The following is an 18,624-nucleotide window of genomic DNA, read 5'->3' on the forward strand; positions in this document are numbered from 1 at the left end:
TAAAAGATTTTACAAGTACAATCTGCAATTTATGGAGGACAAGCCAAACATATTTTTTAATGGCTAACAGTACATTGCCAATTACTTTTTCCATCCTTTTAACATCCAATTTTTGTGTCTCATTTTTAATAATGTCAAAAAGATTGAAATTATTGATGATATCATATTATTCCAATTTTAAGAATGATTTATTGTTTCCTGTTCCAAGATAAAAACATGTTGTACTAAAATGAGCATTGTCTAAAATTTTTATTAACAAAACATTACTATAAATGTAACAGAATGAAATATTAGCACATCGATTCTTTAAAAAAAATGAAACATCATAAATGGTGTGTCAAATACTAAATCAAACATAAATGACTTCCAGTTAGTTACAAATGAGATTGCTACATAATAGCAATGCTGAAAGAAACTCCAGATGTGTAATAAGAAATTGTAAACTATTTCATGTACATGAGGATTTAAAAAATTTTTCGAGAGCAATCAATCACTTTATAGCAGTTTCATTACAGAAAAATCTCTTATAATTGTTCCTTTGTATTTTTGACCCCTTAATTCTTTACCTACTACTTCTATATGATACGGACTGGACAGATGAAGTCTCGCACAGACAAAGGGTGATAAAATGCACTAGAAGGGCAAGATGGAGTGAAAGCTAATTTGTAGGCCTTTTTTTTTTTTTCTTTTTTTTTATACTAATACTTAATGATACATTTTATAATACAAGATACATAATTTGTCCATAATTACACACCAATACAATCTCCATTGTAAGAAAATTTATCATTTACAAAGGCATGAATTTTTTCCAAAACAAAAATTGCTTATTATTTTAAGCAATGATTTTTAAAGTAAAGATGCAAATAAATATGAACGAATTCTATTTTACACTCAAAGCAACAATGAGGTTGCCTACCAGCACTTTTAAAAATTCTCAACAATCTCAAAAATCCACATTTAATGACTTCCAATTCATTTGAAATAACAAGCTATGGCAATGTATAATAAATGAAATCAAATATCATTCCATTTTTGCACATTACTAACAACAGCTGGAAGTTTAAAATATCGCATCACTCAAAATGTTAAAAAAAATTCTTAATAGGTAAATATTAAATAATAAAAAAATGATGTCTTTTTTTATACTGCCCACTAATATTTTTCCTTTAAATTTATTTCAATGCAAGGTTTATTGTATTAATATACAAGAAGGGTGAAAAACAAATTTTTTGAGTTAGGAATGTGCAAATGGGGAATATGATAAGAGTAATTACATGAAAAATGTTTCCACCTTTGATTATTCTGAAGTGGAATTTTTACTGCAGAGTTTCGCCTTGAACAAATGATGCAGCCAATGTTTTAACTCCCATAACAATTTTTGTTGCTTCACTGGTTTCCTTATTTGTTGCACTTTCTGATGGGCCACTATTTTCACCCACAGATGGGGCACTATTCTCACCCACAGATGGGGCACTATTCTCACCCACAGATGGGGTACTATTCTCACCCAAATTGCTGCTTTCTGCATCAGGATCATCAGCCTAAAAAAAGTATAAAATTAATATATTTAAATTACTTATTTTTTGTTCTCTTAACTTTGTGTAACATGAAAAACTGAACAGCCAAAGAAAATTTATCAAAAGCTTTAGTAAATAGATTTCACAAAAGTACTTGAAACAACATTTCACACTGTCAATTGCTGAAATCATTTTTTAAAATAACCAATCCACTAATCATATTTGATGCTCTTAAAAGACTTTGCTATGGAGAGCAAAACTATTTATATTTCAGTTCCTCTTTCTGTCAAAATAATAAATACAGTCAAAAGTCGTTAATTCGGACACCCATGACCTATAATCCGGACCTCAAAGCTACAAACTTTCTGCGCATGCGTCACATTGACGCATGCACGTTTAATGTATAACGGACGGTATAAGCTAAAATTATCTAATTATCTATTTCAGTTAATGTTGCAGATTGCGTTGTTCCTTAATCTTCGAATTGGATCCGACTTCTTATTTTTTGCAGACTGTTAGAGCAATTTTATAAAAGTAAGCTTGAACTTTGGATTATGTCAAAAAGAATTTCCGATTCTGGAGCTGCCAAAGGATCTACAAAGCGAAAGCATGTTTCGATGTCCATCAAACAAAGAATGGAATTGCTGCAAAAAAATGGATAAAGGCATATCCTTTGTTTCTCTAACCATTCCGAAATCTGTTTATCAATTTCATGCTGCTCTGCCAGGGGAATTGGGGGGGGGAAGTGGCGGCGCGCAATGAATTGGAAGTTGATCTGTCAGCACTATCCTTATCTTCAGCGAAGTGCAATGAGCGAATAAAAACAAACAGTGAAGTGTCAGTAATCAAAGTGATACAGTGACTGAATATAAATAGAAAATAAAGGGTGTAAATTGTACTTAGTGTATTTCTTAATAAAAATTTGATTTAATTTATAGAATGCCCAAATGTAAAAGAGGAGGTGATCTTACCAGTTCTGAAGCAAAATGGTGAAAACAAAAAGAACAGTGAAAAAAAGAAACAGTCGAAGAGCGCAAAGTACGTTTACGTTCCGAATGAAAGACAATAAGCACTGTGAGAAGCAGAGAAACTGAAAACCAACAAAATGAATGAATTTCAGAATCAAGAATTGCGACACAATCTTATAATAAAAGACTGCGAACAACACAAGCCACCCATGAAATTATATGAGAAGGTTTGACAAGGCACGTAAACAGTAAAACCTAACAAATGAAACATTCCACTATATACCCAACGAAAGAATATTACCAAGCACATTGTAATTGGGAAAATGGTTAACATCTGCCTATTTTACTATGTGAAAAAATTCAATAAACACCAGGAATCTGTTGCATGAATGGAAAAATTCGATTGCCACCACTGAAAGCACTTCCGCAGTAATTCCTACATTAGATTACTGAGGAATTTACAAGAAGCCTCATTCACAGCCTCAGCTGAACAAATAAAAGACTTACTCGCCGTAATTCTATCGAGTAACCCAACGAATCCAAAACAGCTATGGGACTCTTTCAAAGAGAATATGAGTGATGACATACTGTACCAAATCCAACAAGCTCATTAAGAACTGGCCATCGAATTCATGACAACATCTTCAATGAAACACTCATCCACCTAGAAGATAAATAGTTAGCAACAAAAAAACCAGACCAAGTAGAACTTGGGATGCCAGCACCATGACAAGATGCTTTCAGTGAGCTAAACTTTGAAATTACAAAAGAAAAAAGCTACAACATCAATGAACTACTTCAATGCATTGCTCACAACAGATCACTCCTCAATGACAATAATAAAAATATTTACAACGTTGTCATGGACCGGATCAACAACAACGGCAGAATGATTGACTTGGATGCAGCAGACGATGAATATAGCTGAAGAACAATTCTGGGTATGTGAAATCTCAAGAATATCTGGACAGGGTGAACTTCTAAAACGAGCTAAAATTATCTTCTGGGATGAATGCACAATGGCACATAAAAAAAATTAAAAAAAAAAAAAACACTCAAAGCCATGGACAGAACATTACAAGACTTGCGACGAAACTCTGAAGTGACGGGAGGAGCTCGACTCATACTCTCAGGAGATTTTCGACAAACGATTCAAGTTATCCCAAAGTCAACACCACCAGATGAAATCAATGCATGCTTTAAAAATAATCACATCCTTTACCACACATACAAATACTGGGACTAACAAAAAATATAAGAGTTGAACTATCGAAAGATGAAACAACAGCACATTTTGCTAAAATATTTTTACAAATAGGCAAAGGCACATATCCTACTGACCAGAAGACTAGCCTAATTGAACTCAACAGTGATTTCTGGAACATAGCAACTAGTGAAAATGAACTCTGACCAAATTTATTCAAACATTATTCACAACTATACCAATCTGGAGTGGCTATTTCAAAGGGCAATTTTGGAAAGTAAAAATAATATTGTCGACAATATCAACTTAAATATTCAAAAGAAAATTGCTGGTTAAGAGAGAATATACAAATCAACTGACACAATAGTAAACGCTGAAGAAAGTATTAACTTCCCTACAGAATTTCTAAACTCTTTGCAAGAAGTACCACGAATGCCATTACACTGCCTTTGAATGAAAATTGGATCTTCAATGATTCTACTCAGAAATCTCAACTCACCAAAACTATATAATGGACAAGGATGTCGTCAAACAGCTATTGAATAACATCAACGAAGCTGAACTTATGACTGGGAAGGACAAAGGACAAACAGTATTTATCTCCAGAATACCATTGATATCTACTAGACTGCCATTCCAATTTAAAATACTGCAATTTCCAATCAAATTAACCTATGGTTTTAAAATTAACAAAACCCAAGGGCAAACTTTAAAGCATTGCATTTTAAACACTTCAAAGACACCTACTTTTGTCATGGTCAACTATATGTAGCTTGCTCTAGAGTAGGAAATTCGAAAAAATTGTACATATATATATACCACATAACAAGATGAAAAATATTGCTTATAAGCAAATATTGTAAATAGTTAGACTATGTTTTCAACAAGAAAATTTTACCTTTTATAGTTTAATGCACAATGGCACATAAAAAAAAATAAATAAATAAATAAAAAAACCCTCAAAGCCATGGACAGAACATTACAAGACTTGTGAGGAAACTCTGAAGTGATGGGAGGAGCTTGACTCATACTCTCAGGAGATTTTCGACAAACGATTCAAGTTATCCCAAAGTCAACACCACCAGATGAAATCAATGCATGCTTTAAAAAATATAGTTTATACACAACTAAAGTAACTACCACACAATCTTATATCAACTCCCTTAGCGAAGCCAAGTACCCCAGCTAACAATAAATAAATGGGAAAATATATTCTAAATTTAAATCAAATGAATAAGATAAGTATGACGGAACTACTACTTTATAGTGCTGAAATATTCCACTGTTTCTGCTGGAGCACGCATATACATATATTGTCACAGCTTCTGTACAAATGCATCAAAGATCAGTTCTGAATCACTTTTTAGACCTCCCTAACCAAAGCACAAAAAGTAAGAGAACATACACAGCACAAAGTCATTCGAATGCCCAGTATCCGGAATGATCTAAAATCCGAACCTCAAAACTGCCAACAACTTTTCTTTTTAAATGCTTTACGCCTGCACACTTGATTTTTTTCCCTGCATAAATAAAAGATGTGGCCTCCCGATTTTTAATTTCCCTTCACTAAATAAATACCTTGTAATTAAAGAAACAATAAATTTGTGTGATCAATAATTTGACTCTGTTGTTTCACACCTGCTTGGCATCCATCTCAAACCAAAACATTCTAAATAGAAAAATCGTTTATTTTACACTTAGTAATATTTTATACCCTGAGGCCAATCTGTCAAATTATTATTTTTATTATATTTTGCTTTCATGACGGCATGTTTATCAACATATGACAACCTGAGTTATGACTCATGCAGCAGTGCCCAAACAATATTTTTTTATATTAGTAATTTAATAACAAAGAGTATGGTAACCTTTTATGTTGACATTACGCTTGGCAATGATTACAAATTTAAATGCGAAGAAATATTGACTGACGACAAAAAATTTAACAAAAATCTCTCTCCATATGCTAAAAATAGATTTTGTTAATGATAAGCCAAAAGATTACAATTAGTGCCATTTAAATTAAGAATAACTGATTTCTTTATCAAAAAAATCCAGAACCAATGCCAGAGCTCATATGACCGCACCAAGCAGCAGAATTTAGGGAAGACAAGATTTTTGGAATTTAGAGAAGTACCAAGCAACAAAACTATGGGATCAAAATATTTTTAGATTTTAGGGAAAGCACTGGGATCCACAATTTAGGGCAGCAAAAATTTAGAACATAGGGAGGCGGTTGGTAGAAAAATTTAGAACCCACAGAGACTGCATCAGGCAGTAAGATATCTACGGCCGGCCCTCGATAAGCCGTACTCTATACTCGTATATATGGGAATTTATTTATTCAGGACTCAGATAAGCCTTAAGCATGTGCAAGAAATAGACGTATGTATAATAAAGAACTAAACTAATACAATCATAAAATAAATAACTAAACTAATACAATCAGGTTTAATTGTCTCGGTGTGTGATAGAAGCAAAGACAAAATTTAGCGGAACAACTTGTCTTTTGTTGCCAATCTCATGACACATAGCCAAATAATGTATAGTGGGTGCTATTAAGCTAAGCTAAAATGATATTTTACTGATTCCAAGGAATTTCAGTCAATATACCAGATTGCACCATTCCTTAACTTTTTTATTTGATCCAGCTTAATTATTTTTTGTAACCTGTTTTTATTACAGCAATTTTATGAAAATTACAGTTTCAGCATTCGATTATGTCGAAAAGAGTTTCTAATTCTGCAGCTGCAACAGGATCTACAAAGCGAAAGCATGTTTCGATGTCTATTAGGCAAAAAGTGGAATTGCTGCAAAAAATGGATAAAGGCGTATCCGTCTCAAAATTATGCAAGGAGTATGGAACTGGAAAGCCAACTGTATGTCACATAAGAAAACAGAAAAAGGAACTTTTTGAATTTTTTGTGGATTTCAACACCATACTCGCAATGAATAACAGAAAATTAATTTGTTACGCTAAAAGTGAATGTCATGACAAAGTGATGACTGAATGGGTCAGAGAAAAAGGGCGTTCCATTGCAGGTCAAATATTAATGGCATTTCACTAATACCAAATTTAAAAATCGCCATGGAATAAGGCAATTAAGAATTTCAGGTGAAAAAGCTTCAGCTAATACTGAAGCTACTGAACTATTTGTAGATGAATTCATTGAACTCAATAATACTTAAAAGTCATCTTCAGAACAAATTTACAACCCTGATGAAAGTTCTCTTTTCTGGCAATATGTACCCTAAAATACCGTGGCAACCTCTATAGAAAAGCCTCCAACTCGTGTCAAAGATTCCGTCAGACTAACAATTTTAGCATGCACAAATGCTGAAGGAATGTGCAAATGCAAACTTTTCGTAATCCGATATATATGATGAGCTTTCTGCTTTCCAGAAAATAATAAATACAAATATGATTGATGCTATCGTACAATATACAAATATTTATCTTAAATGTAACAGGACTGCAGATTATCTCCAAAACATCTCAAAGAGAAGCATGTATGATACTAATAGAGCACTACTTTTTAGGAATTTTATTCTTATTAGGGTGCAAAAAAATGTCAAAACTCAATTTGAAGGAAGCATGGACAAAAGACAGTACTGGAATTGAAATTTTGCAAGGGGTCATGGGTCTCAAGAGATTCAGAAACCTATTAGATTTGACGATAAAGGCACAAGGTATGTGAGAAGAAAAACTCATAAGCTTGCCGCACTAAGAGAATTTTTTGAATCTATCAGAACTTTTATACACCAGATGACGAACTCGCAATCGACGAGAAGTTAGAACCCATTCATGGGAGACGCTCTTTTATTCAATTCATCCCCAACAAGGCTGCAAAGTACGGTCTGAAAATTTTTGCAGTTGTTGACTCACGAACATTTTATACATTGAAGCTTGAAATTTATTGTGGCAATCAATCCCCAGAACCTTACGAGGCTTCTAATTCAAGTACTGACATTGACAAAAGGCTAATTGGTGCGTGCGAAGGTTCCAACCATAACCTGACGACAGATAATTGGTATACAATATCTTCTTACCAAAGATAATAACACTTGTGGGCAAGCTGGAAAAATAAAAAGAAATTCCAAATGAATTCCAGCCATCAAAAACAAGAGAAGTCGGGAGTTCACTGTTTGGTTTTCAAAAGGATATGACAATTGTTTCATATGCAACGAAAAAAAATAAGTGTGTAATACTGCTCAATACTTTACAAGATGATGACAAAATTGGCCAGGAAGCGAATAAACCTCACATAATCCTGGATTATAACAAATGTAAAGGTGGAGTTGACACTGTAGACCAACTTTGTAGTAATTTCACTGTCGTCCGAAAAACCAAGAAGTGGACAATGGCAATATTTTTTGCACTGGCTAAACGTTGCTGGCATACGTTGCGCAAGTGCTCTTAAACTTCGCCAAACCTGATGCAACCATCAAGTTTAGAAGATATTTTTTGAAAAATCTAGCTACATCTTTGATGAAATATCTTCAGAATAGTCTGAAAATGCCATTTCTCCTGTCGCATTCCAAAACTATTATTAGAAGGCTGGTAACAACAGAAGTGGACAAGATCGCCGAAAGGGACCTGATGCAACCATCAAGTTTAGAAGATACTTTTTTGAAAAATCTAGCTACATCTTTGATGAAACCACATCTTCAGAATAGTCTGAAAATGTCATTTCTCCTGTCACATTCCAAAGCTATTATTAGAAGGCTGGTAACAACAGAAGCTGACAAGACGGCCGAAAGGGACGAGGAACCACTTGCAAAAAAGATCAAAGGACTCTGCGCTGAGCGCGGTAGAATAAAGAATAATTACACTACCATAAAATGTTCTGAGTATTCTAAGTTTACCTGCAAAAATCATCTGGGCAAGACAGTACAACTTTGCAAACCCTGCTGCAGTGAACAGGAACAATCTGAAGTGGATTAAAGTAGCAAAATGTTTTTAATTTTTTCATTTGTGAAGATTTATTACTTACTGAACTTTTCTTTAAAAAATATTTATCATTCGTAAATTTGATATATGATCTTTTAATTTTCATATAGAAAATAATACAGAATACAATATATAACTTTTTAAATTACACTTCCAATGCATCCCATTTTTTTGAATTAATTAAAAATTCATAATTTCCATCTTTACTGATTTCCCCCCCCCTGTTATTATTTTTCTTATATCATTTTTACTATGACGAATCACCTTATTAAAGCCATGTATAAGATTAAATAGTTTCAAACACGAAGCAGAAGCTCGAAAAACGATCTGGCGTACTAGCTGAGGGTTAAATAATACAAATGGGTTTTAAAACATGACTTTTATTAAATTCCTCTTGGTTTTAAACACTTTTTATGAAACAAATATATAAAGCTGGTGAATAAATCTTTTTAATAGTCTTGATTTCTTGGTTTTACAAATGTCTGACACTAATAATCAGTATTTGCTTTATGAAGCAGCAGCATCAAATGAGACGCATTTAAAGTATAAACTAAAAGAATATGCTGAATTTAATTCATTTTAAATCTAAGTACCATAAAACTTTTTTGTGTTCATGTATTTAACAACCAATAATTCATTTATCTCTTACTAATTTTTTTTTTTTTTTTTTTTTTTTTTTTTTTTTTTTTTTATTTTGTAATTACCTGCTTGCGTTTGTTCTTCTTTCTAGTAAGTGGTTTTCCTTCTACCTTTGCTTGATGCTTTTTGCTTGTTAAATGCTACCAAGTACAAAAGTAAAACAATTATTTTACTTCATACGTAAGACAAACACACATACATACAGGCATACAATATAGCATCAATTATATGATTTAAGTAAGATCAGTACAAGTTTGGATAATCAATTTTCTTATTTAATGAAGGGACTAGTTTACGTAAAACATTTATTTTTGAGTTTAACATGGTTTTACCTACACAGAAATTTATTTTCAAACATTTAATTTCACATTACACTTTTCACCAAAGCAAACAGAAAAATTAGTGACGTCCGTAATTCCTGATTTCTGTATATTTTCTGCAAATGAAGCACTCACAGTTCCATCTTTAAAAGGGGCAGTAACTGATTCATTTTCACCTGCCTTTACTCAATATGAAAAAATACATTGTAAGCAGAGGAACTTCAAGAACAAGATGAAATGAAGTCTTCCAGATATCAACTATATTATTCAAAGTCAAATGTTATGTTCTCAAATCACAACAAAACAGTTAACAGGAATATATAATACAAAAGACCATCAGCTTGATCGCATCTGAAATACTAAAAAATGTGACAAGGACTTAATGGCATTAATTATAAACTTGAGAATCCAATATGAGATAGCAAAGAATCTATGGACAAACCAGATGAGTTTTCAAACTTTTTACTAACGTGTACCATCTAAACAAAAATTGAAAAACTTATTATTTCACTTAATTTTAACGAGAAATTAGGATCCACTTTTAATTTTGTTCTGCATTTATTCTTCAAATATTACATGGAAGAAAATCCTTGCTTACACAAACAGGTTGTGCAAAAAGGCTATAAAATTTAATAGCTTTATTTGAATTGCCTTTAAATTCTTTTCCCATGGTTCAGTCAAAAGTCAACAAGTGTGTTATTTTTTAAATCTTCAATTAGAGTTTGATCACAGCAAATTTTTATCAACTGTTTTTTTTTTTTTTTCTTCACGAGATAAAATTTCAGGTACATTTGAACAAAACAAAGTTCTAATTTTCTTTTTCATAATCCTCGGGAAAATACATTTAAAAATTATCTATCAATCAAACACAACGATTTATGTCGGATGCTAATTCTTCTTTTATTATGCTAATTCTTCTTTCTAAAACTGGTAAAAAGCTTAAAATATTACTATCCAATTCTTTGATTAATAGCTCAAGTTTTTTTATCATTGCATCTATTTTATCTCTAATGGTAACAAATTAGCACTTTGTCCTTGTAATCCTAAATTTAATTCATTTAACTTTCCAAAAATATCAGCTAAATATGCTAAACGAGCCAACCATAATTCACTAAATAAACATTTTTGCAATTCAAATTTTGAACCACAGAGGAAAATTTGCATTTCTGATCAAATTTCAAAAGGATTATTTAAAACTTTGCCTCCGTATAACCACATTACTTCGGAATGTCCCCCTCCCAGCACAATGGCGGGCTCTCAGCCGACTTCGGCTTGGCCACTACTAAAGCCAGAAGTGATGGTCACTTTATTATGGAGGCACCTAATAGGTGGGTGATCTTTGCCTCCTATGAATGGATGGATAATTACAACCATGCCTTCTCCGGGATTAGAACTCAGGCCCTTTGGTTTTTCAGGTGGCTCCCCTAACCACTGGCAATATAATTTCTCCTGTAGTGTAAGCCTGCCCAGGCCTGGGCATTCTTAGGTTTAGGTAGCTTCCAAAGCTTTTTCACTTGAAGTAACAGAACCTTTTGTTACTTGGTTACTATTTTTGAACTCCGATAATTTCCACTTAAAATATTCTTCAGATTTATCATTTAAATTTGCATGCTTAGATTCAAGATGTCTTTTAAGAAATGACAGTTTCATACTTTGATTGGATAAAAGTTCACCACAAACAACACATTGAGGTTGAGGGTCCCATTCCTCTCCATTCCAAGTAAACCCAAATGATTAATACCTTTTATTACATTTTCTGTAAACAATTATTCTTTTCTTTTTAGTATTCTTAGTGCTAGTAGATTGTTCTGAATCCATCACCTGTGAATCATCACTTTTCCACTTGGTCAATCCTAGGCCTTTTTCCATTTTGAAAATTGAAGTTTTCTATTATTTTTTCACAAATATCTAAATATACTACCGAGTTCTTTATTCTCGATTAGCATAGAAAAGTAAGGAATATAAAGCAACAAGAAGACAAAATACCTGCTGTTAGAGAAGCAAATCGAGGTCAAAAAATTATTCTAATTGAAAATTAGCAATATGAGCACGGAAGTGGTGGCGACATAAAATGCTGACATCAGGGCAACCCTGGTTGACATGCTAATAAATGAATCAATTCTTGAAATGAGACACTATTATCCATAGACCTGCAGCAGAACTTTTCAGTAGTCATCGTGTGGTTGTAATTAACCATTCATTAATTTTTAATTAATAATTGCAATTATTTTTGTTACATTTAAAATCCATATATATATAAAACTGAATAATTAAAAATTATATGTACTTGTAAAGTATATGCACATTTAATTAGAAATTTTCATTTAATTCCTCACACATGTATATCACTAAATCTATTATATGAGGGAAAAAAGTATTTTAAATCACTACTAATCAGAAAAAACCAGAATCCATACATCATATATCTTTATTCTGGATTTGATTTTTGCAAGGAAATAAAATTTAAATAACCAAGAGTAATACATATTAGTATTAAAAATATACTTTTAATTTACGAATGCAAAGATTTATATGTAGCATGCTTAAGATCTGATTTTGAGAATGTTATTTTATAACACAGTTCTTCATTTGCCTGCATACTTATTTTTTCAATCAAAACTGCTTTGAGAGTTTTAGGACCTAAATTTGGTCGAAATTCCGTCCAATTTTTTTTAACAATAGAAAAAATTCTTTCGCAAGCTGCATTTGAATGAGGTATTATTAAGAAAGCAAGCATTACAGTAGGCAATACTTTGTATTTAATACACCCATTCATATTTTTTAATTTGGCAATTTCTTCCCATGCTATATCAATACGCAAATCTACAATTTCTTTCAAATCATCTACTTGATACATCAGTACTTAGAGAAAATGATGTATTGCACACTGATTTTATAATATCGGCAACAGTACTTTCTGCAAGCATTTTCACAATAGCGGCAGTTTTGGTATGACCACAGCTAAATTTTTTTGCTATGGCAGAATCCGGAAACGTTGCTTTGAAAAGCTCTTTGGAATGATCCGAAACAGAAAGCGGTAGACTGTGTTCAATTAAAAATCGAACAAAATAGCATTCGGCTTCTATAGGACCTGTTTTGTCATCTTTTATTAAGAAATTCGTTATTTCTTTAGATTTTACAGTGGCAAGTTCTATATATTTTGAGAAAAAACATGCCATTTACAGTTATCTTTTTTGCCATGTGCAACTGAGAAGTCTTTGTTGCATACACCGCAGTGTGCGTGATTCACATAAATTACGGATGCTTTAATTAATGCATGGAGATTCTGAAGAATATGAATCTTTAAATTTCTGTTTTGATACTTTTGGCTTTTTCATTCGAGGTAGCATTATTAAAAAACTTCCACCTGAATCCCAGTTCACAAGGCACACACTAAGCTCTCGCCGCAATACAAAAGCAATGGAGCCGAAGGCAAGCTAATCACGCAGTAGCAACGAACCTGGGAGACCAGATGTTATAGGGGAGGGGACTATCGACTAGTCATTAACGGTTGGAGTTACTGATCTACGATTGGCTATTCTTCAAAACCAGCAATGCACTCAACATGTGATATATGATGACACAAGTATTCAGCAAATCACTGGACGAATTAGTTGGTTTTGTTTTGCATACTGGTTCTCCTACTCTGTTTCTGTAAAATCCGTAGTTTTTTTTTCATACTTTTTGTAGCTCGTAGTTTATCATGAATTTCCGTAGAAGTTGGAGTCTATGTATTATCTTTTCATAGGAATTTATTTTTAGTCCCTGTTAAATACAACATCCATTTCTAATCATGTTTTTAAAAACATCATTTATGACAAATTTTGTTATGTCTATGTCTAAAAGCATATTTGCGAAAATAAAAAGTAATTATTTTGCTAGTCTATGAGCATCTATGTGGTCTTACCAGTGTTAGAGAAAAAAGTTAAACAGGATGTTGAGCTATTTAATTTTTGATTTTAAAAGTTAATAATACTTTTATTTTTGTGTGTGTATACCACCAATTAAGAAATGCTGCTCTATAGGGATATGACAATTTCTCAGATGCACTGTAATAAATATAGACAGAAAGATTACAGAGATAATCAAAAAGTAATCTTTGTCTATAAACTAATCATATTTTATGATAGTTAATGACTGTTTATTGAGTTTTAATGAGATCAAGATTTTTTATAGGGACTTTTTCTAAAATATAGTCAACATGAATTGAAAATTAACTTGATTTTAAAGAGGTTATTTGACAGTATTTTTATCAGATACAATACTTTTGGTGTGGGAGACAAAGAACTACTGCAATTTCAAATGTGCAATTACTGCAGTTACAAATCACTTCTTTTAATCTGAAACAAAGCAGGGAAAATTAGCCATATTGAAACTTTTATATAAAAGTTTATTTTAGCCACGAATTCATCATACAAGAACAATGGCATGCTTTCCATATTGCCATATTGTGACGAGGCCATACTATAATGCCATGCTACAAACTGTAATTAGTAATTAAGTGACAGTAAAATTTTTTATTCTAAAAAAAAAACAAAAACATTAATCAATTAAAATTAGATAAAAAAGCAACCTTAGATTAGCATAAATTTCCAATAAAACTCATAAAATCCTAACAACACCTCAAAATATAGTGAAATGGCACAAGAAGCAAAAGGTGAAATAGGGGGGGGGAAGCTCCATCTAAGATTGCTTTCTTGCCCAATTTTAATTTTTACAATACTGTAATTATCTTTTAGTTATATTTATAAATTACTTCACAGCTAACAATTTGGTAATAAATATTCAGCCTTTTTAGAAAAATGTAAAGATCATTAAATCAAAGCGTCACGATGAACATATGTCTTTTTCCCTCAAAATCCGAAATTTAAATCTTTAAACATATGAAATAAGTTTTTACCATTTATACAGTGAATGTTACATTTTTACGGCATACAAAAATTTTGACTTTGAGGTCTAAAACCAGGAATTACTCTAAAACTAGTTCTGATGTAGGTGTTTTTTTTTTTTTTTTTTGGGGGGGGGGGAGGATAAAAGATCTTTGTCTATAAAATAAACAAAGGTAAAATAATGAAACAAGATAATAATAAATTAAATAAATTTAAGTGATAAAATATAGTTAAAAAAATTACCTGCTGAAGTTGAATTTCTGAATTGACAATTACACTGCACAAGTCACAGGAATATTTAGCCATTTTTGCAGGTTGTGGCTCTCCAAATTCAGATGGCAAAGGTCTAATATAAGCTTCATTAGCTAAATAAAAAATATCAGACTGTAAAAACTAATAAAACAGCTCATAAAAATAAAATAAGGGACTTTTCCCAGTAATATATAATAACTAAGGACATATGAATTAGAACATTTATTTCTATGATATTTAATTGGATGATATCAATGGCTGATTGAAAGGCTGTCTCTCTATATAATTTCAAGAGCAGAAGTTTGCAGACGTTACACTCCATACTGAGTCACTTTTACCTTATACTATCTTGTTGACAAACTAAATCCATGATTCAAGATCTGCTTCTCCTGCAAACGCTTATGTCTGCTTAAATCAAGATGACTTGTTAGATGAAGATCCAAACTAGTGTTCCTGAGGCACAGGAAAGTAGAATATTCAACTCATCTTGAATATTCTATTATCCTGAGCCTCATGAACACCAGTTTGGATATTAACAATTAATGCCTATATCATGCAAACAGGATTGTAGTTGTCAGGCTAATATTAGTGATGGCTCAGTAACTGATTGCTGTGTTACTTATATTAGGATAGCACACTAGTAATTTTGAAATAATTTTTGACAGATGATGATTTATTATATTCAGCTACTGTTTCTTAAACACCACCAAAAACAGCGATAACCAACAGCAGTCCTAAAATCAATCATTTATCAAGTTCACTCGACATCACCAGTGGCTGAGGAATTAAACATTGCAGAATACTGGCAGTTCGTTCTGGGTTCAAATTCATGTAAACAGCCTGGCTCTACAATATACGGCTGGTTTTCATGGTTTTTTCCATGTGTAATATGAATACAAGCCAGTTTCTCTTAGAAAGTCATATACAAAGGCACCACTTAGGAAAATATCCCTTAAGTGCTTTACCATATTCAGAATAATCTAACTAGTTCACATATCACAAGAAGAGCTGTAAGTATGATGCATATTATCATATTTTCCTTCTTCAAAATTTTTTTAACTGTTTTTGATTTATTGACAACTTAGGAAGCTGCAATATCATTTTTCTAACAAAGAAGCATTTTACATTACATTTGATGATGCAAAAATGGGCATGAAATGAAACTACATATTGGTGAACCATTTGGAAATGCAGCAAGAAATATTTCGAGCGAAAGAAAAGCAAACATTCTGACAATCTGTTTGTTGGCTCCAGATTACCATTCGTAACAGTGCTGTGGTTTATTTACTGTTGGGAAGATAAAAAGACATTGATTAAGTGTTGCGAGATCTAGGCCGGCCTTTGAGAAAATACACCTATTGATTAAAATAATTTTATGAGAGATATAGGCTCTTTACATTTAGTTTGACAGTGAAGTGAATGAATGCATGGCATGGGAAAAATTGAGGAAACAGATGAAAGTTTGTCATCAAATGCAAGAATAATGTGAGCAGGTTTTCTCGTAACAGTAGATATTTGACAAGTATACTGAGAAACTGGTAAATAGTTTCTTGCTCAGTTTCCAAACAGAGAGACAATAACAATCATGGCAAAAATCGTGGATCTATTCATGAGAGACTGAAGATTTATTCAGACTGTCTGCAAGGGTACAAAATAAATGAACTGGGAAAGGCAGGGTACACTCACTGCACTGTGAATCATCAATTCATTTTGTGGATCCAGAAAATGGTTGCTCATAAATAAGATACTGAAACACAGTGGAGCTCTGTTAAGGGGCAAAATAAAAAGCAACACGACATAGTTCAAGACAAGTTCATCATCATCTTGAGTCCTATCTTGCAGAATTCCTATGGTGAAAGACCTTGGGACAAAAAAAGTGTTTTTGATGCCATATAAAAAGAAAATATGGAAATACAGCAGCTAGAAACTGCAAGTGAGAAAGTACACAAAACCAAATGATAATCATGATATCATTAGGATAGGACCTATAAAGATAAAGAAGTACCCATAACTGATATCAATATATTATTCTAACATTGTCAAAAGTACCCATACATACCTCAATGTTTGGTAATAAAAGCATAATAGTATGCAGTATTTTTCATGGTTTGCACTTAGTTCACCCTTATCTTTGTGAAAAAAATTATGAACACAGAGAATATCTCAATACAATCATCCTCCTGTCCACATGGCACAATTTAAAGAAATTTAGTGTTGAAAACAAGTATGACATTATGGATTAATTAAATGTTTGTGTTCTGTACACCTATCAGTGTTATTATTTAAATGATGCTGATCAGATGATAATCATCCCTTAGATGTTAAAGAACCTATCTGCTAGAGTTGATCTTAAAAAATGATTTATTCATCACATGGCAGTTTATTTATTTTGGTGGGCATAACATTCGGCAAATTAGCAACTGATACATACTAAAGATGGACTTCACACAATTAAAAATGCAACCAAAGAATCTAAGAACAGCAAGCGGTATGTGCATAAAGAAAACAGATGATTAACTTTTGAAAGAAATGCTAGATGTCCAAGTACTTTTGATCCCGAAAGCAGTTACATGATAAATTCAAAATTCAAAAGATAGGCCAGGTGTCAAGAGAAAGTTTCAAGTATCATCGAGTATCTTACCATCGAGACAAGTAGTCTTTGCCAATCCGGTTATTTCCACCAGCCAACGCTGACTAGTGTTTCGTGGTTGTTGCTTGATCTTATCCAGAAAACCAATTTTTTTCAGCTAACGTCAAGTCACGTTGTGGCACTTTGGCAGGGAAGTAAGACATGTGCACAGTTCACTGACTGATGAAACCTTGGTGTTTCAGGTTGAAGATGTTGAGGTCAAGAGGGAGATAAAATGATTGCCATTCAAAGCTTTGGCACTAAAATCATCCCAAAAGGTGATGAAATGATCATTTTCTAATGTAAACTTGATGACAGGAGGGAAGTCCTTTTAGGTGGAGCTGGACATTCTATTGTTCATTTCCTCGAAACTTAGAGGCGCAGGTCAAAGAAAATGGTGTGCATGTTCGCCTCCCAACGGTTTTACTTTTGTCATCCACTTTAATGAATTCCTGACCTTTGATCAAATATTTTTCTGGGGAGCCGCAACTACAGATTCTCCCATATGTCGCAGACCACCTATACATCTGCTGTACGTGGCCGACTTCTGGCTTCTGTTTCTCATTCACTCTCAGATTTTGTGGTCCAATTCAATGGAATTTTGGTCCAAATAATATTAGGCTTATGTACATAGGATTTGTTTTGGTTCTTTAGGATTTAGTCCGGAAAAGCGGCTGGTCCGATTATCCAGTGGTCCAATTAACCGGATTCGACTGTATTTTTTACTTAATGTAATGAAAGGAGGGGAAATGTTTGTTCTTGCCCATTTTGGATTTGAGACTAAACACAATATTCTTATATTTTGCAGAAAAGACTCCCAATGTTCCTTATGCCTTGGTAGGCACAACAAATCAAGAATATCAAGGGAAGCAAAATTTTAACTGTTTATGTTGTGACAAGAAGCATACCAACCAAGCCTGTTTTACAGCAAAACAATTAACTTTTGAAGAAAGAAACTTGCTTTTCTTGTTTAAAATTAGGCCATACTTTTACAACTTTTAGAATAGGATTTTTTTTTTTTTTTTTTTTAACTTTTAGAATTTTAGAATAGGTGTATGCAATATAATAGAAATATATATTTTTTTTAATTTGTCCTAAAAGGGAATCTATTAAAAATAAATCTAAAAAGAAAATAGCCATTAAGCAATTTCAAGATAATTTACCTATGCTTTCTGATGGAAAGTATGAATTAGTTCTTATCATTTACTTTGTAATTGAAAGTTTAAAAGTAATTAAAACAAGTGTAAGCATG

At 32.5% G+C, this 18,624-nt stretch overlaps 1 protein-coding gene across 2 annotated transcripts in view; it reads right to left on the bottom strand.

Moving 5' to 3' along the window:
• Positions 1–232: 232 nt before the first annotated feature.
• LOC118204248 (uncharacterized) overlaps positions 233–18,624 on the bottom strand; it is a 62,810-nt gene continuing 44,418 nt past the window's right edge. For both annotated transcript variants that reach the window (XM_085812679.1, XM_085812678.1), the window contains exons 7-9: positions 14,735–14,856; positions 9,348–9,422; positions 233–1,544 (exon numbers count right to left, since the gene is read on the bottom strand). In XM_085812679.1, coding sequence (XP_085668805.1) covers positions 1,320–1,544; positions 9,348–9,422; positions 14,735–14,856 — 422 coding nt within the window. In that variant the 3' untranslated portion in view covers positions 233–1,319. The remainder of the gene's footprint in view (positions 1,545–9,347; positions 9,423–14,734; positions 14,857–18,624) is intronic.

Source organism: Stegodyphus dumicola, chromosome 3 (genome assembly GCF_044657685.1).
Source record: "Stegodyphus dumicola isolate Sdum_Otavi_A_Nest chromosome 3, ASM4465768v1".
NCBI classification, from domain to species: Eukaryota; Metazoa; Arthropoda; class Arachnida; order Araneae; family Eresidae; genus Stegodyphus; species Stegodyphus dumicola.